Raw genomic sequence first — 25,240 nt, forward strand, 5'->3', positions numbered from 1 at the left:
AACATTGTTCATTCAGTGTTGCTTGTGTAGGATTTGAGTGGTTTCACTATATATCGTTCATTGGATAAATTTGTGCATTATAAATGTTTGAATATCTGAAATGATCTTGACATGGTGTTTAGAAAACTAATGTTGGCCTGATATCTATTTTTGATAATATTTCTGTTTATTATTTATCAAAAAGGAGTGATCTGATGTTATATACTACAGATGAGAACATAGAATTGGGAACATTCTGTTACAATTTTTGCACATAAACAGCACTAAAACATTTATATTGGTGTCTTGTATTTATTTTTTTATGCATGTATAAAACCTCTCCAAATGTGGCCCATGTCCACGATAGCCCCCCAGTGTACTGTAAGAGGTGACAACTATAGATGAGTGGCCATGACAATTCAGTGTCAAGTATCTACAACACTCCAAATGACTCGCATAAAAATATCGAGCCTCAATACAATCACACAGCAAGGAACCTCACTTATCTCGTTACAAGCACTAACAGTCAAAATCTCCTTTGGATTAGACAAAACAGTTATCCATAAACTTTTGGGCATCACCCCAAATAAATCCCTTAACTCAAAAACCCTAAGTACTTGCTTGCAAAAAGCCACTTCTAACCCAAATATTGCAATGTGTAACAAACCTCATAATTTTATTTATTTGGGAGGAGACTCCAAAATAAATCAAACAAATCCCGAACATCACCAAAAACACAACAAAAGCTTATATACATGAACACCCTCTAGGCAAACTAAATCATACAGACAACCAATCGGTTTACTTGGCAGAACACCGCTCCATGACCTGGTTGTCACACAACAAGATAAAATTTTAATTCTAACAGACTCAATGGGCTCCAAGCAATAAAAAACGAATACACTAAAAACCAACTAACAAACAAAATACTAGAACCACTCACGATCTTCATGCCTTAGGCTAAAAAGTAGAGTTTATATGGATCCCTGCCCATTTGAACATGCCAGTCAAGCAGCCCAAGCAAAACTCCCACAGGTTAACTGACAAATACATACGCTGCAACAATACAGAAATGCCCAAATGTTCTACTAAAGTACAAACAACACAGAATGGTGCCTTCTAGGTTGTAATCCCACATAACCTATAAAAAAACACACCCAAATACCAACCAAACCATCCGTAGTTCAGCCTCCCCCTACCACTTCTGGCAAATTTCCAAATTCAAAGTTTATACAAATTTAACTTTGCAATCCTAATGTCCCCTCAAGTTCCCAAATCTTTCGTTCCCTTGTGCAAAATAGTCATTATGTCGGAAAGCACATGTTAAATCTACAAATAACCATAATCATCATCACCCTGGTGCATTGTCACCTATGACATTAAACCATTAAATGTGTGGCCAGAGGAAATGAACGTAGATAGCTCCCGCTGTACAGTTCGAGGGAACTTAAAGTACCACAGTGAGGGGAAGACACACATAGATACTCCCAATGCAGAGAAGAATATTCTGAAATGGTGCACATAACCGAGAAATGCAAATCATAAAAAGTGACTGATGTACTGCCAGACCTTACCCCTTTATTCACGTCATCAGATGTTTTTCATAAAGAGCTTGACATGTTAGCTTATATATATTGAAGTTGGTTCAGATATTCATAACACTGCCCAATAAGTGAGTCAATGTACAATGACACACTCATCAGGGTCACATATTGCTATCAACAATTATTTATACTACATTTTGTTGTATGCTGTGGTTGTAAGAAGACAATCAGGTTGTATAAGAATAATTTATTTACAAAATCTACAGGTGGTTCATGAAAGTGTATCACAATACTTGCATCGCCATCCTATTACGTACAGTCACACCCACTGTATTTACACTTGAAACCAATGTGTATCTGCAGAATTTCTGCATCATAATTCTTCACAACTACATGTACAACTAGGGGAATACATCTCTCATTAAGTCTGATGCCAGCGTGGTCTTCATGAAGGATGTAGTAACTTACAATCCTAGCTGTGTGTATGTGATGGGTGAGGCCGACTGTTTACTGGGGTTGAGATGCAAGGCGAAGGGGTATCTCCAACTTATAGTAGTACTTATGTGATGGGTGAGGCCGACTGTTTACTGGGGTTGAGATGCAAGGTGAGGGGGGTATCTCCAACTTATAGTAGTACTTATGTGATGGGTGAGGCCGACTGTTTACTGGGGTTGAGATGCAAGGTGAGGGGGGTATCTCCAACTTATAGTAGTACTTATGTGATGGGTGAGGCCGACTGTTTACTGGGGTTGAGATGCAAGGCACTGTTTACTGGGGTTGAGATGCAAGGTGAGGGGGTATCTCCAACTTATAGTAGTACTTATGTGATGGGTGAGGCCGACTGTTTACTTGGGTTGAGATGCAAGGCGAGGGGGTATCTCCAACTTATAGTAGTACTTATTTGATGGGTGAGGCCGACTGTTTACTGGGGGCAGGTTGCAGGGGAAATCAGCATCTAGAAGATTGACTGAGTGTTTACTGGAGGCAGGTTGCATGGAGAGGGGAAATGTCCTATTGATGGTCTCATGTCACAGCAATTACCTGTCTAACACTGCTGATGCTGTTCACTAAATGTATGGATAACCACAGAGGAATGGAGTTGTCCACTTTTGACACAGGTAATCCTGTGATTTTGATGTGTTATCCATAGACTGCATCAGTCTGGAATAGCCTCAATTATGTGGTAAATGTAAAAGCAAATGTGTGTGTTTTGTCCCAGTGTCCACCTCAGTCCCAGTACTTGATGACCCCATCCCAGCCACAGGTGGCCACCTTGGACGTCTCATGGGGATGCCACAACACTCCGATACACACATCGTCATGAGCCTTCCACTTGTTGTACAGCTTTGTGCTCTTCCAGTCCCAGATGTAAAGCTTGCCATCCGCGTCTCCAGAGATTATATAGCTGTAACAAACGAACATGTGATTAATTGACGGTGGAGGTCAGCAGGAGACACATTGATGACAAGAATACTCATAATGTCTCATGTGATTAAACTTTAACATATTGAGATTGTTCTCACATAATTGAAGACCTTGACTTTATTTCAACAAATCTAAATAATAATTGAGAGATACCTCATTTCGGGAGAGAAGTCAATGGAACAAGCATACCCAGCCACCTGAAACAAACAGCAGTAGGAGAGTGTCTGTCAGTAATAGCAGACTTCATTGAGTGAGTGAGTTTAGTTTTACGCTGCTTTTAGCAATATTCCAGCAATTCAGACTTCACTGAGATAGAGTTTAGGGATTCAGAGAGTCATAAACGTCAACTGCCAAATTTAGTTGGAAATGTTATCCTTTATTACATGAGAATGTTTTCTTGTATTTCAAGAAGAAAACAATGTTCACTTTTAGCAACAGCAGACAAGTACAGTTGACCATTATAATAACACAATCATCACTGAGTTTACAACAAAATCTTTGAAGTACACATCTCCCATTGTAATATCAGCAGTGAACAAAGCTGAGTCTCACCATGTGACCAGTAAATGTCTTCTTCCTCATGAATTTAAAGCGGTTGAGGACATTGAACACACAAATCTTGTTATCCATAGACTGACAAGCCAACCACTTCCCTGTAAGAAAATAACACTTATTGCACTAAAATGTCTGCATTGAATAAAAAACATGTAAGTCTTGTGGTTTTTCTGATGATTACATTATTTTATATATGCAATGTATTTCAATGTTTGGCATTACTACATGAACCTGTGAAAGGTCATTTTCTGTTATCATAATCGTGGTGGCAAAGTTGCACTACACTTACAGACTTCTTGTATAACAATGACCAAAAAAAGTGCATTATATCAATGAATCCACACCTGTTGATAAAAAGAGTGGCCTGTGGACTGTTGGGGGAGAAAGTATCTACAAGAGAGGCTACCATAAGAACAGAAGTGGTCTACCACATGGAAAGACACTAACCAGAGCAGCCAACTATTACAGAAGAGAGGGTCAACAGGAGTGGTCTACCACAAGGAAAGAGACTAACCAGAGCAGCCTACTATTAGGATGAGAGGGTCAACAGGAGTGGTCTACCACAAGGAAAGAGACTAATCAGAGCAGCCTACTATTAGGACAGAGAGAGGGTCAACAGGAGTGGTCTACCACATGGAAAGAGACTAATCAGAGCAGCCAACTATTAGGATGAGAGGCTCAACAGGAGTGGTCTACCTCAAGGAAAGAGACTAATCAGAGCAGCCAACTATTACAAAAGAGAGGGTCAACAGGAGTGGTCTACCACAAGGAAAGAGACTTATCAGAGCGGCCAACTATTAGGATGAGAGAGTCAACAGGAGTGGTCTACCTCAAGGAAAGAGACTAATCAGGGCAGCCTACTATTAGGACAGAGAGGGTCAACAGAAGTTGTCTACCACAAGGAAAGACACTAACCAGAGCGGCCAACTATTACAGAAGAGAGGGTCAACAGGAGTGGTCTACCACAAGGAAGGAGACTAACCAGAGCAGCCAACTATTAGGACTGAGAGGGTCAACAGGAGTGGTCTACCACAAGGACTGACTGACTGACTGAGTTTAGTTTAACGCCGCTTTTAGCAATATTCCAGCAATATCACGGCGGGGGACACCAGAAATGGGCTTAACACATTGTGCCCATGTGAGGAATCGAACCCGGGTCTTCGGCGTGGCGAGCCAACGCTTTAACCACTGGGCTACCCCACCGCCCCCTACCACAAGGAAAGAGACTAATCAGAGCAACCTACTATTAGGACAGAGAGGGTCAACAGAAGTGGTCTACCACAAGGAAAGACACTAACCAGAGCAGCCAACTATTACAAAAGAGAGGGTCAACAGGAGTGGTCTACCACAAGGAAAGAGACTAATCAGAGCAGCCAACTATTAGGATGAGAGGGTCAACAGGAGTGGTCTACCTCAAGGAAAGAGACTAACCAGAGCAGCCAACTATTAGGACAGAGAGGGTCAACAGGAATGGTCGACCTCAAGGAAAGAGACTAACCACAGCAGCCAACTATTAGGATGAGAGGGTCAACAGGAGTGGTCTACCTCAAGGAAAGAGACTGACCAAAGCAGCCAACTATTAAGACTGAGAGGGTCAACAGGAGTGGTCTACCACAAGGAAAGAGACTAATCAGAGCAGCCAACTATTACAAAAGAGAGGGTCAACAGGAGTGGTCTACCACAAGGAAAGACACTAACCAGAGCATCCAACTATTACAAAAGAGAGGGTCAACAGGAGTGGTCTACCACAAGGAAAGAGACTAATCAGAGCAGCCTACTATTAGGATAGAGAGGGTCAACAGGAGTGGTCTACCACAAGGAAAGAGACTAATCAGAGCAGCCTACTATTAGGACAGAGAGGGTCAACAGGAGTGGTCTACCACAAGGAAAGAGACTGACCAGAGCAGCCAACTATTAGGATGAGAGGGTCAACAGGAGTGGTCTACCACAAGGAAAGAGACTAACCAGAGCAGCCAACTATTAGGATGAGAGGGTCAACAGGAGTGGTCTACCACAAGGAAAGAGACTAACCAGAGCAGCCAACTATTAGGATGAGAGGGTCAACAGGAGTGGTCTACCACAAGGAAAGAGACTAATCAGAGCAGCCAACTATTAGGATGAGAGGGTCAACAGAAGTGGTCTACCACAAGGAAAGACACTAACCAGAGCAGCCAACTATTACAAAAGAGAGGGTCAACAGGAGTGGTCTACCACAAGGAAAGAGACTAATCAGAGCAGCCAACTATTAGGATGAGAGGGTCAACAGGAGTGGTCTACCACAAGGAAAGAGACTAACCAGAGCAGCCAACTATTACAAAAGAGAGGGTCAACAGGAGTGGTCTACCACAAGGAAAGAGACTAATCAGAGCAGCCAACTATTAGGATGAGAGGGTCAACAGGAGTGGTCTACCTCAAGGAAAGAGACTAACCAGAGCAGCCAACTATTAGGACAGCCCGAGGGTCAGCAGGAGTGGTCTACCTCAAGGAAAGAGACTAACCAGAGCAGCCAACTATTAGGACAAAGAGAGGGTCAACAGGAGTGGTCTACCTCAAGGAAAGAGACTAACCAGAGCAGCCAACTATTACAAAAGAGAGGGTCAACAGGAGTGGTCTACCACAAGGAAAGAGACTAATCAGAGCAGCCAACTATTAGGATGAGAGGGGTCAACAGGAGTGGTCTACCTCAAGGAAAGAGACTAACCAGAGCAGCCAACTATTACAAAAGAGAGGGTCAACAGGAGTGGTCTACCACAAGGAAAGAGACTAATCAGAGCAGCCAACTATTAGGATGAGAGGGTCAACAGGAGTGGTCTACCTCAAGGAAAGAGACTAACCAGAGCAGCCAACTATTACAAAAGAGAGGGTCAACAGGAGTGGTCTACCTCAAGGAAAGAGACTAACCAGAGCAGCCAACTATTACAAAAGAGAGGGTCAACAGGAGTGGTCTACCACAAGGAAAGAGACTAATCAGAGCAGCCAACTATTAGGATGAGAGGGTCAACAGGAGTGGTCTACCTCAAACTATTAGGAAAGAGACTAACCAGAGCAGCCAACTATTAGGACAGCTGAGGGTCAACAGGAGTGGTCTACCTCAAGGAAAGAGACTAACCAGAGCAGCCAACTATTAGGATGAGAGGGTCAACAGGAGTGGTCTACCTCAAGGAAAGAGACTAACCAGAGCAGCCAACTATTAGGACAGCGAGGGTCAACAGGAGTGGTCTACCTCAAGGAAAGAGACTAACCAGAGCAGCCAACTATTAGGACAGAGAGGGTCAACAGGAGTGGTCTACCTCAAGGAAAGAGACTAACCAGAGCAGCCAACTATTACAAAAGAGAGGGTCAACAGGAGTGGTCTACCACAAGGAAAGAGACTAATCAGAGCAGCCAACTATTAGGATGAGAGGGTCAACAGGAGTGGTCTACCTCAAGGAAAGAGACTAACCAGAGCAGCCAACTATTACAAAAGAGAGGGTCAACAGGAGTGGTCTACCACAAGGAAAGAGACTAATCAGAGCAGCCAACTATTAGGATGAGAGGGTCAACAGGAGTGGTCTACCTCAAGGAAAGAGACTAACCAGAGCAGCCAACTATTACAAAAGAGAGGGTCAACAGGAGTGGTCTACCACAAGGAAAGAGACTAATCAGAGCAGCCAACTATTAGGATGAGAGGGTCAACAGGAGTGGTCTACCTCAAGGAAAGAGACTAACCAGAGCAGCCAACTATTACAAAGAGAGAGGTCAACAGGGAGTGGTCTACCAATCAAGCAGAAAGAGACTAATCAGAGCAGCCAACTATTAGGATGAGAGGGTCAACAGGAGTGGTCTACCTCAAGGAAAGAGACTAACCAGAGCAGCCAACTATTAGGACAGAGAGGGTCAACAGGAGTGGTCTACCTCAAGGAAAGAGACTAACCAGAGCAGCCAACTATTAGGATGAGAGGGTCAACAGGAGTGGTCTACCACAAGGAAAGAGACTAACCAGAGCAGCCAACTATTAGGATGAGAGGGTCAACAGGAGTGGTCTACCTCAAGGAAAGAGACTAACCAGAGCAGCCAACTATTAGGATGAGAGGGTCAACAGGAGTGGTCTACCACAAAGGAAGAGACTAACCAGAGCAGCCAACTATTAGGACAGAGAGGGTCAACAGGAGTGGTCTACCTCAAGGAAAGAGACTAACCAGAGCAGCCAATTATTAGGACAGAGAAGGTCAACAGGAGTGGTCTACCACAAGGGAAGAGACTAACCAGAGCAGCCTACTATTAGGACAGAGAGGGTCAACAGGAGTGGTCTACCACAAGGGAAGACACTAACCAGAGCAGCCAACTATTAGGACAGAGAGGGTCAACAGGAGTGGTCTACCACAAGGGAAGAGACTAACCAGAGAAGCCTACTATTAGGACAGAGAGGGTCAACAGAAGTGGTCTACCACAAGGAAAGAGACTAATCAGAGCAGCCAACTATTGGGACAGAGAGGGTCAACAGGAGTGGTCTACCACAAGGGAAGAGACTAATCAGAGCAGCCTATTATTAGGACAGAGAGGGTCAACAGGAGTGGTCTACCACAAGGGTAGAGACTAACCAGAGCAGCCTACTATTAGGACAGAGAGGGTCAACAGGAGTGGTCTACCACAAGGAAAGAGACTAACCAGAGCAGCCAACTATTAGGACAGAGAGGGTCAACAGGAGTGGTCTACCTCAAGGAAAGAGACTAACCAGAGCAGCCAACTATTAGGATGAGAGGGTCAACAGGAGTGGTCTACCACAAGGGTAGAGACTAACCAGAGCAGCCTACTATTAGGACAGAGAGGGTCAACAGGAGTGGTCTACCACAAGGAAAGAGACTAACCAGAGCAGCCAACTATTAGGACAGAGAGGGTCAACAGGAGTGGTCTACCTCAAGGAAAGAGACTAACCAGAGCAGCCAACTATTAGGATGAGAGGGTCAACAGGAGTGGTCTACCTCAAGGAAAGAGACTGACCATAGCAGCCAACTATTAGGACAGAGAGGGTCAACAGGAGTGGTCTACCACAAGGGAAGAGACTAACCAGAGCAGCCTACTATTAGGACAGAGAGGGTCAACAGGAGTGGTCTACCACAAGGAAAGAGACTAATCAGAGCAGCCAACTATTAGGACAGAGAGGGTCAACAGGAGTGGTCTACCTCAAGGAAAGAGACTAACCAGAGCAGCCAACTATTAGGACAGAGAGAGGGTCAAGCAGTCAAGTAGTGGAGTATCAGCCCTGGGTATGAAAAGAATTGGACCCACTGGGACCCTGCCATGCATGTGTGTATGTCTGTGTTTGTAACTTGTACCAGTCCATATTGGATAAAAATTGATATCACTGAGATAACACATTGCATTTAAACATGGCTACCTCACAGACAATACCGAGGTGACACATTCTGATTTCATCCCACTGATGCCCAAGCATCAGGCTGGGTAACAAGTACCATTGTTTGACATGTTTTGGTACTTCATTACTTGTGATTGAACCACAGCCCTTCTAAACTCCTAATAAAACTCTATCTACTAGACCACAATGGTGGTATCAACCTTTAACAGTGATACTACCAACATTAGAGGTGTACCATTTGGAGAATGACAAGAGCAGCTTACCGTTAGGAGAGAGAGTTACAGATGGCATCGAGTGCATGGATGGGTCTGCAATGTACTTGAAATCTACTGGAATGTCCCTAGATATGATGAAAGATTAGCATATATATATTTCTCTAAAGACAACAAATATACTTCATCATCATGTATTTCACTCAGAAAGCTTAATGTCAAAGAAGTAATCAATATATACTAGCATAGAAAACACATTTATGTCATTACACTTCAAGCATGTCACGGGGCGGTAGGGTAGCCTAGTGGTTAAAGCGTTGGCTCGTCACGCCGAAGGCCCGGGTTCGATTCCCCACATGGGCACAATGTGTTAAGCCCATTTCTGGTGTCCCCAGCCGTGATATTGCTGGAATACTGCTAAAAGCGGCGTAAAACTAAACTCAGTCAGTCAGTCAGTCAAGCATGTCACACATTTATGTCAGTGCACTTCAAGCATGTCACAGATTTAGGTCATTACACTTCAAGCATGTCACACATTTATGTCATTACACTTCAAGCATGTCACACATTTAGGTCATTACACTTCAAGCATGTCACAGATTTAGGTCATTACACTTCAAGCATGTCACACATTTATGTCATTACACTTCAAGCATGTCACACATTTAGGTCAGTACACTTCAAGCATGTCACAGATTTCGGTCATTACACTTCAAGCATGTCACAGATTTAGGTCATTACACTTCAAGCATGTCACAGATTTAGGTCATTACACTTCAAGCATGTCACAGATTTAGGTCATTACACTTCAAGCATGTCACACATTTATGTCATTACACTTCAAGCATGTCACACATTTAGGTCATTACACTTCAAGCATGTCACACATTTAGGTCAGTACACTTCAAGTAAGTAACACAGATTTACATCATTTCACAATAAGCTTATCATACACATTTATGTCATATTCAGCATGTCATATTTACCATATATACAATGATCTGGACACTCACCACTCCCAAACTCTTAAACTTTTGTCATCAGAAGTTGTTACAAATCTACGGTTCTGGTCAACAAATGTGATGCTGTTCACAGCTCCAAGATGGCGATCGTACTCCTGCACCACCTCGCCCGATCTGATGTCCCACTGTAAACATACACCAGTACACTTGCAGTTACCTCCCCTTTAACCATATCCCCTTACCTGATGTCCTAGTCGGGACTTGCAACCTCTAACCAAGACTTTTAGTACAATATAATAATGTAATTTTTAGAGTAAAATTGATATTTTATACTTATCCTGACTCATGCTCTTTTGCTTGTCTTCTTCTTCTTGCGAACATAGTGGAACACTTGTATCTCCTTAATTGAAGCTCCCTTCAATGTAAAATCACTAATTAGTACTCACCAAGAGTTGCCTCCCTTTGCCCCTGCGCGGGAAAGGCGGCGCCACCTTCTGGCCTCATGCTTCACTCTCTCCTGATATAGCGAGCCCAACAAATGGCACTGACTTAGGATAATTCCTCTACTATAAACCATAAGTTTATACATTGCCATAGATGGGGTATTACAATAATAATATACTATGATAATAGCAATAAAGATATAAAAGCGACTCCGACAAGGAGAAGCTATACAACTGAACATAATCATCAGTATAAGCTTAAAGCTGAGTAGACTTAAGCTAAGTATATAAATAGCCCTAAAACTCCGTAGAGTTATAAGCTAGATAATACTGGTATGAAATATACATAATAATCTCGTAAGACTATGTGTTAACGTCTACGAGGGACTGTCAACTGCTGTGCGAGGACCAAGGGACCAAAATGGTGAATACCTGAGACGCCCTCGGTGGTGATATCTCTCAGATACTGATTAGCAAACACCATGTTAGATTTCCAAAAGCATCCTTCCATGATTGTATTTAATGAACAGTTACCGTGGTAGAGCGAAGTGTGGAAGCCAATGCCCTGATCTCATGGGGATTTGATGCTGTTCGAAGTCCCTGCCGCCTTGTAGGTGCAAGTATGACAGTTCTTATCCATATAGATATGGTGGTAATGCGAGACTTCTGTCTGAGTTGTTGCCGATAAGGGGATGAATAATCGCTTGAGAAATCGTCAGCCTTGTTTTAGAACGTCGTAAATAGATTTTGAGAGCTCTGACTGGGCATAGAGATAAGTCCAGTGTATCTTGAGATCCGAGAATCGAGGAGAGTGCAGGAATATGGAATAATCTGTCTGGTTGACCTGGCAATTGATTTTTGGCGATGAAATCCCATCTTAATCCCAGGTGCGCTGTGTTTTGATTGTCATCAAACTGTATCCTCTCATAATCTAGTGCGCGTGAATTTCTGACATCCTGGCTGCCGTGAGCTAGAGATAACAGGAAAAGCGTTTTCTGTGAGAGAAATTCAAAGGTTGTCGATTCCAACGGTTCATAAGCCTCACTTGTGAGGTGTTGGAGTACTATATTCAGATCCCAAGCTGGGGCATGGAACTTCCGCTTCTGATCTTCCAATCGGAAAGCACGTAGTAAGGCCAGTAACTCTGGCGTCTTGGTTAGCTTGACACCCGTTCTCATAGTTATCACAGAACTAAGCGCGCAAGATATGTTGACAATGTCGAGCCTTTTAAATGTTTGTTTTGGCGAGGTAACACAAATAATCTGCCACTTGTGAATGTGTAGCATCTCTCGCTGTAAATCCCTTTATTTGCTGCGTAATTTTTCAAAACTGTGCCACTGTGTCGCCGCATTGCCACGTGTAGAATAGCCGTAAAGGCGCAAGCGTGACTGCTTTTGCGCTCTGGTTGAATACCCTCCCTTGTTTAAACACATTTTAATACAGTCCATAATGCGAAGTTGGAATACTTCTGGGCTTCCGTGCACCTGTTTGGTGTGTGGATGTACTAATAGATTCGAAGCTTTGGTAGCTCTAGTGTTGGTTGTCCGATTTCTTGAATTAGAATGGGAAACCACGTTCTGGCTGGCCAGTAGGGCGCGACCAAAGTGAGTTGGAGGCTCTGTGTTTGTCTGATTTTCTGTAACACTTGAGGGATTATCACTGGCGGCGAAACGCTGCATCGCATTGAGGCCTTCCCAGGATATGCTTAGAGCGTTGCCCATGCTTGTGGGTCCGGACTGGCGATACGAATGTCGGTAGCTGATTGTTGAAGCGAGTGGCGAATAGATCTACTAGTGGAGCTCCTATTTCCTTGATAATCTGTGCAAAAATTTCTGTATGGAGCATCCATTATGTCGGTGACGGTAGTTGTGTCCGAGAGAGTGCGTCTGCTAGTACATTCTTGGCTCCGGGAATGTGACATGCTCTGACATGTAAGTTGAGATCGTCGATTAGATCGAACAGTTGAAAGCATAAAGTCAATAGGTTCAGTGATCTCGTTGAGCCTTGTTTGTTCACATAAAACGCCACTGTCGAGTTGTCGGTATGAATCATCAGATGCGATTTTGTAGAATGGTGCTCCAATGAAGTATGGCGTTGATTACCGCTTTCATCTCTAACATGTTTATATGGAGCTTGCTTTCTTGCTGATTCCATAACCCTGAAGCCGTCCGGTTGGCGAGATGAGCTCCCCAACCCTGGAGCGACGCGTCTACATATAGATGGGTTTTGAATTCCTGCTCTGTTAAACAAATACCTTCGCAGACATTCGACCTCCTGGTCCACCATAGTAGATGAGGTCTGAGGTGTTTCGGTAGACTGAATGGTTGTAGGTCGTCGAGATGTGCATTGATGAAGACCTGTAACGGACGTAACTGTATTCTGCCTCTGACTGTCATGTCTTGGGCTGACGTGAGGAGACCCAACAGGCTCTGCCAATGTCGTAGTGGTAACGGAGAGAGTAGGGCTAGAGGAATGGTCTGTTGGATCTTGAGCCATCGGTTTTCTGGCACGACGATACGGTTGAGAGTCGTGATAAATCGAATGCCTAGAAATTGCAGATCTTGCGATGGTACTAGGTCCGACTTGAGTAAGTTTACTAACCATCCTAACTGTGTTAGTAGCTTTATGATGTAGTTTAACTGTAGTTTGAGACGCTGTGGATCTTGATCTACTTGTATCCCGTCGTCGAGGTAGAACGCACTGCGTAGCCCTAGACGATGTAGATAGGTGACGATAGGTTTCGTTATCCTTGTGAATAGCCAGGGGGCCGATGATATTCCGAATAGGAGTACTTTCCATTGGTAATGCAGCCTGTCTAGTGTAAATCGTAGGTATTTCCTGGATTCGGGATGTATCGGGATGTGTAGATATGCGTCTTGCAGATCTATACTGGCCATGTAATCCATGGGACGAATCAACTGCCGTAACTGAGGTAGATGTATCATGCGAAACGTTGGCGGTTTGCGTAGATAATCTCTGTTGAATATGCTCATGTTGTAAATGAGTCTGTATTTCTCCTTGGAGTTTTTCTTGGGTACTAGGAAAACTGGGGAGTAGAAGCCTGGTTCGACGTTTACTTGATCTAGTACTTCTATGGCCTGCTTGGTTAAGAGCGATGTAACAGCCTCTCTTAACTTTGGTAGTTGTTGTGCCTGGAAGTCGAACTTGTGAGGGCTGACTGTCAGCGGAGGCGTGGCCTGTAGTGGGATACGATATCCGTGTTGAAGAATGTTGGAGACATAAGGGTCTTGTAACATTCCCCAGTTCTCCCAGTGCAGTTGAAGGCGTCCACCCACTTGTGACGGTTGTACTGGAACGGCTGGGGGTGGAAGACTCCAGTCGTTCAACCTGTCTTTCAACGCTTTATAGTTGCGGAACCTCTGGGTGCCCTGCCTCTTCCTGATCCTCCTCTGTAGTTGCCATATGGGCGACGAAAAGAATCTTTTCCCCTGGAGCTGGCCATCTTCCTATCCCGTGCTCTCTGTAATCCAGTGAATTTAGATTTCCCTGAATATCTTTGTGAAGTCTGCCTGATGACGCTGGCTAGCGTGTCCATCGACTTAATCATAAGGACTTCTCTAGAATCCTTAGTGACTTCCTTGGAGACTTTCTCTATTCCTCCGTCAAAGATGGATGGGGAGGACCACGGGGGCTGTATAGAGTGGAGCTGTAAACTGCTCACCCCAGCTGCAGGAAGCGAGGAGGCCTTGACGACGAGCTAAGGTTAGCGCTGCTGAGACTGATGTGAGATGATCCGTTAGGAACTGCTGGTCCTTCTTTTGCATCAGTAGGGCCGAGTAGATCATCCTATCATCTTCAGAAGTCGTGTCACGAAATCTGGTGATAAGAGTCTCATTGATCGTTCTAGATCTATTAAGGCCAAAGAACATGCGTCTCGTCATGGTTTCTATCTGCACCAGCTTGCGATCGCCAATCTTATAGTTCTTATTCTTGACATCGCTGATCATCTTGTAATTGTCATCGATGTCTTGTGCCTTGAGGAAGGGGTCCATATTATGAGTTGAAAACTTCTTAGCGTGAAAGTTCGGTAGGTGTGGCGTCTGAACTTTCGTGGCTTTATGGAAGGCTGTGTCCAGATTCTGTGGCACCGCAGCAATCGGGTCGATCGGAGGTAAGGTGACGGCGTCTGCATCGTCCTCCTTCATCAGGTAAGTATGCGCCTAGTTACCACTCTTGGAAGGTGAAGAAAGGTCTAGGTTGTTTACCATCCAATATCGTATCTCAGCGTCTGAGAAAATGATGCCTCCATCATCTTCTACCCCAGGATCGCTGATGAGAGGTTGATGCTCTTCAGATGGTGGACTGTGTGCTTCTACCACTGTACCGGGTGACGTTAGGGGAGACCTGACTGTGGACTTCTGTGAAGACTTGTGTGGTGACCTGCGAGGAGATCGACGTGGTGATGTACGAGGAGATCGGCGCGGTGAACGGCGAGGTGATCGGCATGGAGAATGGCGAGGGGATCGTCTTGGTGAACGTCCTGACGATCTGCGTCTATGGGTTGACCTTCGCGGAGATCTGTGAGGTGAATGTTGATAGCTTCGCGAAGCTCTTGTGGAATCCCTCGATGTCCTTCTGGACGAAGATGATATGGAGCCTGATAAAGGTGCCCTTCGCGAAGGCCTTCGCGAAGCTTCCTCTGCGTCCGGTCCTGGGGAACGGCGACTTGACCTTCGCTAAGGCTTTCGTGAAGTCTGGTGGTCCGAGTCCGCATCTAAGGATGAAGCCGAGGTAGGTGATGATCTATCCCGCCTTCGCGAAGGCTGTACATCTGGGTCCTTCGTCGAGGTGGTCTGTGACTTCCTTCGCAAAGGTGGCTTCGTCGTGGCCGCTATGTTGACGGGGGGTCCCTCTGGGGTGTCGTTTACGTTGGAGCTCAGGCCCTGGGCTGGTTGTTTCTCCAGTCTGTAGTGGTCCTCCATCATGATCATGATTTGCCGCATCAGTTCATCTGGGACGGTCTGCGACGATGTAGTCGGTGCCCTCTCTGCGATGTTAGCGGCGGGGCCCTCAGGGAGATCGTCCGACATCGGTGTAGACACATCAGGCTGCATGGCGATCTCTGCTGACGTCACTGTAGCTGTCACCGGTCGTCTCTTGTGGCGTAGGTCGGGGATGATGATCGGCTGATCATCGTAGAGGCCCAGTTCGGCAGGGATGGAACAATCTCGGCTGAGAAGGTTCTTGACGACTTCGTAGACTTTCCCTTGGAGGTAGACGCTGCCCTGGGGGTACGGAGTCTGCGTTGAGTAGACGTCGAGGCCCTCTTAGACTTTGGCTGCGATGACGGGATGTCTGGGGAAGCAGGATGCTTCTTGGAGGCGGCGGACTGCATCCCACGCCCCTCCTCCGAGGGAAACTCTAGCGGAACACCAGACGGGAGGGGTCGACCAACAGCAGCTGACTGGCTAGGGGTTCCGATGTATCGGCCATGTCTAACCCTTGTTTGCGTGACCTATCTGCTGCATGTCTCAAGACGCAAAGATGATATTTATTAAAAGCAGAATTAGATAGATTAATACAGTAACTGCAACGTGAATCAAACGCACAAGGCGTAGAACAACTAGGGCATATTACATGCGGGTCAGCAGCAGAAAAACGTAATCTACAAATAGTACAGATTTTCATCAACGTAAACTAGCTGAACAATCACGAACTCCCGTGAAAAAACAGTAGAAATACGAGTAATTATCAATACACATTAATGAAGGATACTAGCTATACCTCTATAGTAACCTATAGGAGGTAACTAAATAAGAATAACCAAAGGATATAGTGTGTAAGGACACAGGCGCTCTCACATCCTGCTCACTGGGCGAAGAAGGAGAGAGTGAAGCATGAGGCCAGAAGGTGGCGCCGCCTTTCCCGCGCAGGGGCAAAGGGAGGCAACTCTTGGTGAGTACTAATTAGTGATTTTACATTGAAGGGAGCTTCAATTAAGGAGATACAAGTGTTCCACTATGTTCGCAAGAAGAAGACAAGCAAAAGAGCATGAGTCAGGATAAGGAAAAATTTATCACTGTCTTGTTGTGTCATCTTTGTCTGGAGTAGTTAGCGTAATTGGCACACTTGACCATCACAATACAAAACAGTAGTAATTCACCAGGTCCTACATACAGAACATGAAATGAACAGACAACAAGAGAAGTGGCTAACCATGTTTAGTTTCAATTATACCCCCAAAGCACAGAAATATGAATATCTGAGTCTATTCCTAACTGTAGTTTAAGAGGAATGCTCACACATCGTTTTGGGCAATGAAGGTAGAGACGACAAGGTAACCAGGATCAAGCTGGGAGCAAGGTGGTTCCTGTGAATGTTCCACATTGTTGTATACTGTGATGCAATGAAAGCAAGAACTCACACACTTAGCTGCCAAAAAGCAAAATACTTACACACACAATCTTTTTATCTGAAGTTCCAGCCACAAACAGATGTTGCTTGTCCTTGTCTGGGTTAAACTTGATGCAGTAAGGCACCTTCCGGCTGGTGAAGTGGGACTTGCACTGACCTGGTGTACAAGAACAAATATATCATGCTGTGCTCAGCCAAACAAACATAACGCATGGATCCCAGTACATTTCTATGTGCTCAAATAGACAGAAAATACAAAAACGAAACTCATCTAAACTGATTAACCTGACTCTGAACCAACGAGTTAATGAAGTAATGTAACTGGAAGGAGAAGGTATATGAATAGTATCACGTTGTTGTACAAGGTGAGAGTGAGTCAGTGAGTGTGGTTTTACGCCACTTTAGCAATATTCCAGAAACATCAAGGTGGGGGGACACCAGAAATGGGCTTTGCACATTGTACGCATGTGGGGAATCAAATCCGGGTCTTTGGCGTGATGAACTGAATGCTTTAACCACTAGGCTACCATACCGCCCCCGTACAAGGTGAGAAGCTGCTATACTCAATACCTGTGTCTGTCCCCTATCCCTTAAATACCTGTGTCCTACCCTTCAACAGTCTGTCCCCTACCCCTTAAATACCTATGTCCTACCCTTCAACAGTCTGTCACCCACCCCTTAACTGCCTGTGTCTTACCTTTCAACAGTCTCTGTGTCCTACCCTCACCTCACCACCTCTGTGTCCTACCCTCACCTCACGACCTGTGTCCTACCCTCACATCACCACCTCTGTGTCCTACCCCTCACCTCACCACCTCTGTGTCCTACCTTCACCTCACCACCTGTGTCCTACCCTCACCTCATCACCTCTGTGCAGTTCCCCTAACCTCACGACCTGTGTCCTACCCTCATCTCACCACCTCTGTGTCCTACCCTCACCTCCTCTGTGTCCTACCCTCATCTCACCACCTCTGTGTCCTACCCTCACCTCCTCTGTGTCCTACCCTCTCTGAATCCTACTCACCTGTCTCTGTGTCCCACCCCTCACCTGTCTCTGTAGCCTACTCACCTGTCTCTGTGTCCCACCCCTCACCTGTCTCTGTGTCTTACTCACCTGTCTCTGTATCCTACTCACCTGTCTCTGTGTCCCACCCCTCACCTGTCTCTGTAGCCTACTCACCTGTCTCTGTACCCTACACTTCACCTGTCTCTGTGTCCCACCCCTCACCTGTCTCTGTGTCCTACTCACCTGTCTCTGTATCCTACTCACCTGTCTCTGTGTCCCACCCCTCACCTGTCTCTGTAGCCTACTCACCTGTCTCTGTATCCCACCCTTCACCTGTCTCTGTGTCCCACCCCTCACCTGTCTCTGTGTCCTACTCCTCACCTGTCTCTGTATCCTACTCACCTGTCTCTCTGTCCCACCCTCACCTGTCTCTGTAGCCTACTCACCTGTCTCTGTATCCCACCTTTCACCTGTCTCTGTGTCCCACCCCTCACCTGTCTCTGTGTCCCACTCACCTGTCTCTGTATCCTACTCACCTGTCTCTGTGTCCCACCCTCACCTGTCTCTGTAGCCTACTCACCTGTCTCTGTATCCCACCCTTCACCTGTCTCTGTGTCCCACCCCTCACCTGTCTCTGTGTCCTACTCACCTGTCTCTGTATCCTACTCACCTGTCTCTCTGTCCCACCCCTCACCTGTCTCTGTAGCCTACTCACCTGTCTCTGTATCCCACCCTTCACCTGTCTCTGTGTCCCACCCCTCACCTGTCTCTGTGTCCTACTCACCTGTCTCTGTAGCCTACTCACCTGTTTCTGTGTCCCACCCCTCACCTGTCTCTGTATCCTACTCATCTGTCTCTGTGTCCCCTCCTTCACCTGTCTCTGTATCCTACTCACCTGTCTCTGTGTCCCACCCCTCACCTGTCTCTGTGTTTTACTCACCTGTCTCTGAATCCTACTCACCTGTCTCTGTGTCCCACCCCTCACCTGTCTCTGTAGCCTACTCACCTGTCTCTGTGTCCCACCCCTCACCTGTCTCTGTGTCTTACTCACCTGTCTCTGTATCCTACTCACCTGTCTCTGTGTCCCACCCCTCACCTGTCTCTGTAGCCTACTCACCTGTCTCTGTACCCTACACTTCACCTGTCTCTGTGTCCCACCCCTCACCTGTCTCTGTGTCCTACTCACCTGTCTCTGTATCCTACTCACCTGTCTCTGTGTCCCACCCCTCACCTGTCTCTGTAGCCTACTCACCTGTCTCTGTATCCCACCCTTCACCTGTCTCTGTGTCCCACCCCTCACCTGTCTCTGTGTCCTACTCACCTGTCTCTGTATCCTACTCACCTGTCTCTCTGTCCCACCCCTCACCTGTCTCTGTAGCTGACTCACCTGTCTCTGTATCCCACCCTTCACCTGTCTCTGTGTCCCACCCCTCACCTGTCTCTGTGTCCTACTCACCTGTCTCTGTATCCTACTCACCTGTCTCTGTGTCCCACCCCTCACCTGTCTCTGTAGCCTACTCACCTGTCTCTGTATCCCACCCTTCACCTGTCTCTGTGTCCTACTCACCTGTCTCTGTGTCCCACAACTTGCAGTATCTGTCATAGCCACAGCTAAGGAACTCATTGCCTTCGTTGTTGAAGGTGATGTCTCTCACGGCCTGCTTATGGCCTGCGTATGTTCGTACACACACCCGCTCATTGTATACCTCCCAAATCTGGATATGGATATTTTGTCATTACAAATTGAAGCAAAAAGAAGTATTTTTCATAAATATTGCAGCTAACCCATATTAGTTCACTAACCATATAGTAGACAATACAAAACTGTTTACCCCGAAATGCTGAGATTTTATCTTATCTCACACATAAATGTCATTTTATGATGTCTGAGTGCTCTTCTATTATTTTCAGTGTACCCCGCTAGCAAGCGAGTAACATTTTCTATGTTGCCCACTGAGAATGCCGAACTGTGGGAATTCATTCAGTACTTCGTGTTAGCAATGTGCAAAATAGTTTCCAAATTTTGCTAGTCTGGCTAGCATTGCCTGAAAGTTACGTGCTAGCACACAAAATAATTCACTAGCCTGAAATTTAAATGTAGAAACCAAGCAAAAGGTAAAATACTATCAAAAACAAATAAAAGTACACATGTCTGAATTTCTGAATTATTTTGTTTATGATTAAATAACTTAACAAGTCAGAGAGAGTGAAATATTTACAAAATGACCCCATGAAAATTCACTAGCAAGTTGGGGCAGTGACTGTGGGGATTTACTGGCCTGACTGGATTTTGACTAGCCACGGCTAGCGGGCCAGTGGCTATTTCGCACACTGCATGTTAGTCATTCTTTTTCTCGAATAATTGAATCACGTATGATGTATGGAAATTACAATTGTTTAGCAAATGCAAATCAATGGAAGGGAGATAACTGTAAATTTATTGTTCTTACTTTGATTTTTGTGTCCATACCAGCAGACAACATGAGGTGAGCAGTATGGGGGTACCACCTGATGGCTGCCACACCCTTACTGTGGCCTGACCAGGTGTGAATCAACTTCTTTGGCAAGAAACATTTCTCTGGTGGCTCCTCTGACCGCAAGTTGACCCCAACATCTTGTGGTGCATGGAGGAATGACCGGCCTTGGTAGTCATATGCATCTTTAACTAGAAACAAACATTTTCATGCTATCAGTAAATAAATATGTATTTTTTCAAATCCCATAAATACAGGATTTCAATCCACTGCATCACAAGGCACTTATCATTCAAACCATCACATTAGTATGAAATAATGATCCAGTTTTGTATGTGGAATGTGTGTTGTTGCTGCAGTTTTGTCTGGCAGATTAATAAGCAAACTGACAAAGGATAAAACTGTGTCTGGTAGTAAAGACAAACTCAAATCTGCTGTAGGGAGAATTAGGAACGCACTGTGTAGAGTTGTCTTCTCCTCCATGGGTTTTTCCTCGACCTGCTTGCTGTGCTTGCTTCTCTTGGCCAGGATCTCATCCAGCTCCTTCTGCTCCTCCTGGAAGGACACACAGTGAAGATATACAGTCGCATTCCATCAGAGGTTTCAAACTATAATAACAACATCTGAAACAGGTAGAGTCCATGGAGAACCTAACACTTAAATGAAAGCAGTTCTTGCTCAACAATTCTCAACAGGCATATTGACATGACATTAACAGACACTTTACAACACGCAGGGCTGTAGTGCCATGAAGGATTCAAGATAGTATTACCTGACCGAGTGCTACGTCTTCCAGGTCACTTTCCTACCTGAACACAGTAACTGATAAGGTGATACAGACACTTAAAGTGGTATATGGAGATATACAGCAGAGATATCAATAGTGCAGCGGACACTTACCTCACTGGGCTTCATAACAGTTTGCTCATCAGCATACTTTGCCCAGGGTCCAAGGTAGCCATCAATATCTGCCGGGTCTCTATTCTTTTCTTTCTTTCGTTTTGCACCAGCACTTGGTTTTACTTCAAACACTGTAATACCTGCCAGTATTGTGGATTAAGATCATGAACAACTTACTAACCTTACAATAATCATGCAATAACATATTGATATAATGTCTTCGAGGACTACTGACCAAAAAGCATTTGTTAGTTACTGCATGTGTTGCATCTGATCAATTTAGCTGGTTATTAAATTTGACCTGTCCTAAAATTTGAAACTACATATACAACTAAATTATTCAGTTCAGAAAGTCAAGATGTTTTAAATGCATCAAAAATATAAACAAATGTTGAAGTCAATCTGCAAATCTGCACATGACAGAATGAGACACACTGAACATACTACCAGGTAGCCATCTCACTGGATTCTACCAGCGTGAAGCATGGCAACAGCCCTTGGGCAATCATCACATTACAGATGACACAATGTGAATATGAACACAAGTACTGCTTTAAACCAAGGGATAGTAGCTTATGAGTAACAGTAACTGTAACCATAATATCCTTCTGAAAACCTCCAAACAGATCTGTTTATTGTGACTGACTGTTATTCATAACATCGTTATCAAATGCTGAATGCGTTATCAAAACAAGATAAAACTATGAAAATATCCTATGCCATATACATGATATATCTCTTGCAAAAAGTGCATGAATGAAATAAACCAAAAATGTACTGATGAAACTGATGAATAACAATGACATAACAAAAATGCAATGGGTATCAGCTAAGGATAATGTGTTGATTGGAAGATTCACTGACTGAATTTAAGACTGACGCTCTACAAGAATTCAAATCTCTTGGTCAAGAGATTCAAGGAACCCAGTTCATTTATCCAGTTACATTCAGTTTCTTCTAAATGATCCATGTCATCAGGTATTGAAAATGATGTGGAGTGGAGGATTAAACCTGTACATAATGACAGTATCAGGTTATCAAGTGTTTCTAGTTTAGTGGAGTCATTCAGAGAGAATGTATGACCTGTATCAAGTCTAGTCTGGCAACATGGAAATATATGTGGCTGATATGATGAGAGACGTTCTACACTGTCAGTGGGAGATGACCATGTCTCCCAGTGAACCAAGTCAGTGAGTCTGACCACTGATGAGAGACGTTCTACACTGTCAGTGGGAGATGACCATGTCTCCCAATGAACCAAGTCAGTGAGTCTGACCACTGATGAGAGACGTTCTACACTGTCAGTGGGAGATGACCATGTCTCCCAATGAACCAAGTCAGTGAGTCTGACCACTGATGAGAGACGTTCTACACTGTCAGTGGGAGATGACGTCTCCCAATGAACCAAGTCAGTGAGTCTGACCACTGATGAGAGACGTTCTACACTGTCAGTGGGAGATGACCATGTCTCCCAATGAACCAAGTCAGTGAGTCTGACCACTGATGAGAGACGTTCTACACTGTCAGTGGGAGATGACCATGTCTCCCAATGAACCAAGTCAGTGAGTCTGACCACTGATGAGAGACGTTCTACACTGTCAGTGGGAGATGACCATGTCTCCCAGTGAACCAAGTCAGTGAGTCTGACCACTGATGAGAGACGTTCTACACTGTCAGTGGGAGATGACCATGTCTCCCAATGAACCAAGTCAGTGAGTCTGACCACTGATGAGAGACGTTCTACACTGTCAGTGGGAGATGACCATGTCTCCCAGTGAACCAAGTCAGTGAGTCTGACCACCAAGCCCATAGTTTACATGGGGTCTAAGTCTATCCCTGAATCCAGCTGTACGATGGGGACATGTTTGAGGTCTGTACATACCTTTGTTATCCTCTGCAGCTGTGTTGTCCCCGACAACCTTGTCAACTTCGGCCTGGTCGTTACTGGGGTCAAGGGCATAACCTGGTATGAAAGAACCAATGAGATTATATGATATCATTCACACTAACTGTGACAAGTATAGCGAATACATATCGGACTAACACACATACATTAAACCTCCAGTGACATCAATTAATTGTTTTTACAGGGCCTTGTTTTCGCAAATATGCAGAATATGCAGTGATCAATCCAGTGATCAACACAACTGGAATACGATGACTAGTCGCCTCTTATGACAAGCATGGGTTGCTGAAGACCAATTCGAACCCGCATCCCCGTGGGTCAATGCTTTTAAAAAATGTAATTTTAATAATAATAAATGTAAAATTAATATTTTACACTTATCCTGACTCATGATCTTTTGCTTATCTCCCTTTCCTATGCGAATGGTAGTGGAACACTTGAATCCCTTGAAGTTCCCAATGAGGATGTAAAAGTACACTCACCCACGAGTTACCTCCCTTTTCCCGCGCAAACAGTCATGTGACCAGCTTTACTTGTCACTCTCTGCTGATTTTTCTGCCCATGCACTTGGATCTACTGTGAAATCCAAAGTGTCTCCAGCGGGGAGGTTGGGAGGGCTCAACCTCATGAGTCAGGATAAGTATAAAATATCAATTTTACTTGAAAAATTACATATTTTTTCTTATCCTGACTCAGGATCTTTTGCTTATAGAATCCTTCGGATTGGTGGTGGGTCAAGCCACTTCCTGGATTCATCAGCTGTCCTTAGATACGTCCTGTATCCCCCCCATGGGAACTGCGTAACAGCATTTCCGAGATCCTATTCTTCCAACTTCCGTTATAACTCGGGGGGACCACTTTCTTGCCTTACTTCCATCTCAGACAAGTTGAATCATGTTGATTCATGTGGCTTAAGACATACTAGTATCTTCTTTTTACTAGATATCTATAACAACCCATAAACTATGTTACGGTCTTTATCATAAATGAGTTGCGACTCCTTAATGTACAGGTAAGATCTTTACCCGTATAGGGTCTTTAATCACTCATGCTAGTCTGTCCTAGACAGTGCGTATGGACTTTCAAACTAATACTTTTCCTCAGTAAAAGTTATCAACAAGTCAACGTGATAAGGGGTGAGATTTTCCAACTCAGCGCCTTAGTGGAGCCGTTAGTTGCTGTGCAACAATGAGAGGCCCAAATTGGTGAATGCCGGAGACGTCTTCGGTGGCTATGTCTCGGAGGTAGTGGTTGGCAAACGCTGTGTCAGACTTCCAAAAGCAGCCCTCCATAATTGCTGATATAGAGCAATTTCCGTGCAGAGTTAGTGTTGACGCCAGTGCTCTGACTTCGTGTGGGTTGGAAGCTCTTGGAGGTTCTATTCCTGCTGCTTTATAGGCTCTCAATATGACGGCTCTCATCCAGAATGATATTGTCGTTCTTGAGACTTTTGCTGATGTCTCTGTGGATAACGTGATGAACAGGCGCTTGAATTTTCGTCTCCTTGTTTTAGTCTTTTGAAGATATATCTTCAGGGCTCTGACCGGACACAAGGATAGGTCCTGCGTATCCTCTGGTCCGAGGATTGTGGATAGCGCTAGTATGTGGAACTGTCTATCTGGTTGACCAGGTAGTTAGTTCTTAGCAATAAAGTCCCATCTAAGTCCTGGATGAACTGCAGCATGTTGCCCCGTGTCGAATCTAGTTTGACCAAAGTCCAGTGCATGTATCTCTGACATTCGAGCTGCCGTGGCTAGTGCAAGCAGGAACAGAGTCTTCTGTGTAAGCAGATCGAAGGTAGTCTGATCTAGAGGTTCGTAGGCATTACTCGTGAGATGACATAGAATTACATTCAGATCCCAGGCCAGAGCTCTGAATTTTCTTTTGCTGGTCCTCCAGTTTAAAAGATCTCAGCAGAGCAAGTAATTCTGGTACTTTCGTCAACTTGATGCCTGTCTTCATGGTGATCACTGTACTGATGGCAGCGAGATACGTGGATAATATCGAACCTTCAGATGTCTAGTATGTCTAAGATGACACAGGTATTCCACCACTTGAGGATGAGTAGCTTTCATAGCAATGAAACCTTTCCGCCTTGCATAT

At 44.8% G+C, this 25,240-nt stretch overlaps 1 protein-coding gene across 1 annotated transcript in view; it reads right to left on the bottom strand.

Annotated features, from left to right (window-relative positions):
• Window positions 1–1,755: 1,755 nt before the first annotated feature.
• LOC124288865 (pre-mRNA-processing factor 17-like) overlaps window positions 1,756–25,240 on the bottom strand; it is a 44,092-nt gene continuing 20,607 nt past the window's right edge. The window contains exons 4-14 of the mRNA XM_046725433.1: window positions 23,114–23,194; window positions 21,232–21,371; window positions 20,790–20,886; window positions 20,308–20,522; window positions 19,425–19,572; window positions 16,893–17,008; window positions 10,085–10,218; window positions 9,123–9,199; window positions 3,501–3,601; window positions 3,102–3,145; window positions 1,756–2,928 (exon numbers count right to left, since the gene is read on the bottom strand). Of these exons, the coding sequence (XP_046581389.1) occupies window positions 2,751–2,928; window positions 3,102–3,145; window positions 3,501–3,601; window positions 9,123–9,199; window positions 10,085–10,218; window positions 16,893–17,008; window positions 19,425–19,572; window positions 20,308–20,522; window positions 20,790–20,886; window positions 21,232–21,371; window positions 23,114–23,194 (1,331 nt within the window). The 3' untranslated portion in view covers window positions 1,756–2,750. The remainder of the gene's footprint in view (window positions 2,929–3,101; window positions 3,146–3,500; window positions 3,602–9,122; window positions 9,200–10,084; window positions 10,219–16,892; window positions 17,009–19,424; window positions 19,573–20,307; window positions 20,523–20,789; window positions 20,887–21,231; window positions 21,372–23,113; window positions 23,195–25,240) is intronic.

This window comes from Haliotis rubra, unplaced genomic scaffold (genome assembly GCF_003918875.1).
Source record: "Haliotis rubra isolate DU_JTF1 unplaced genomic scaffold, ASM391887v1 Scf427, whole genome shotgun sequence".
NCBI classification, from domain to species: Eukaryota; Metazoa; Mollusca; class Gastropoda; order Lepetellida; family Haliotidae; genus Haliotis; species Haliotis rubra.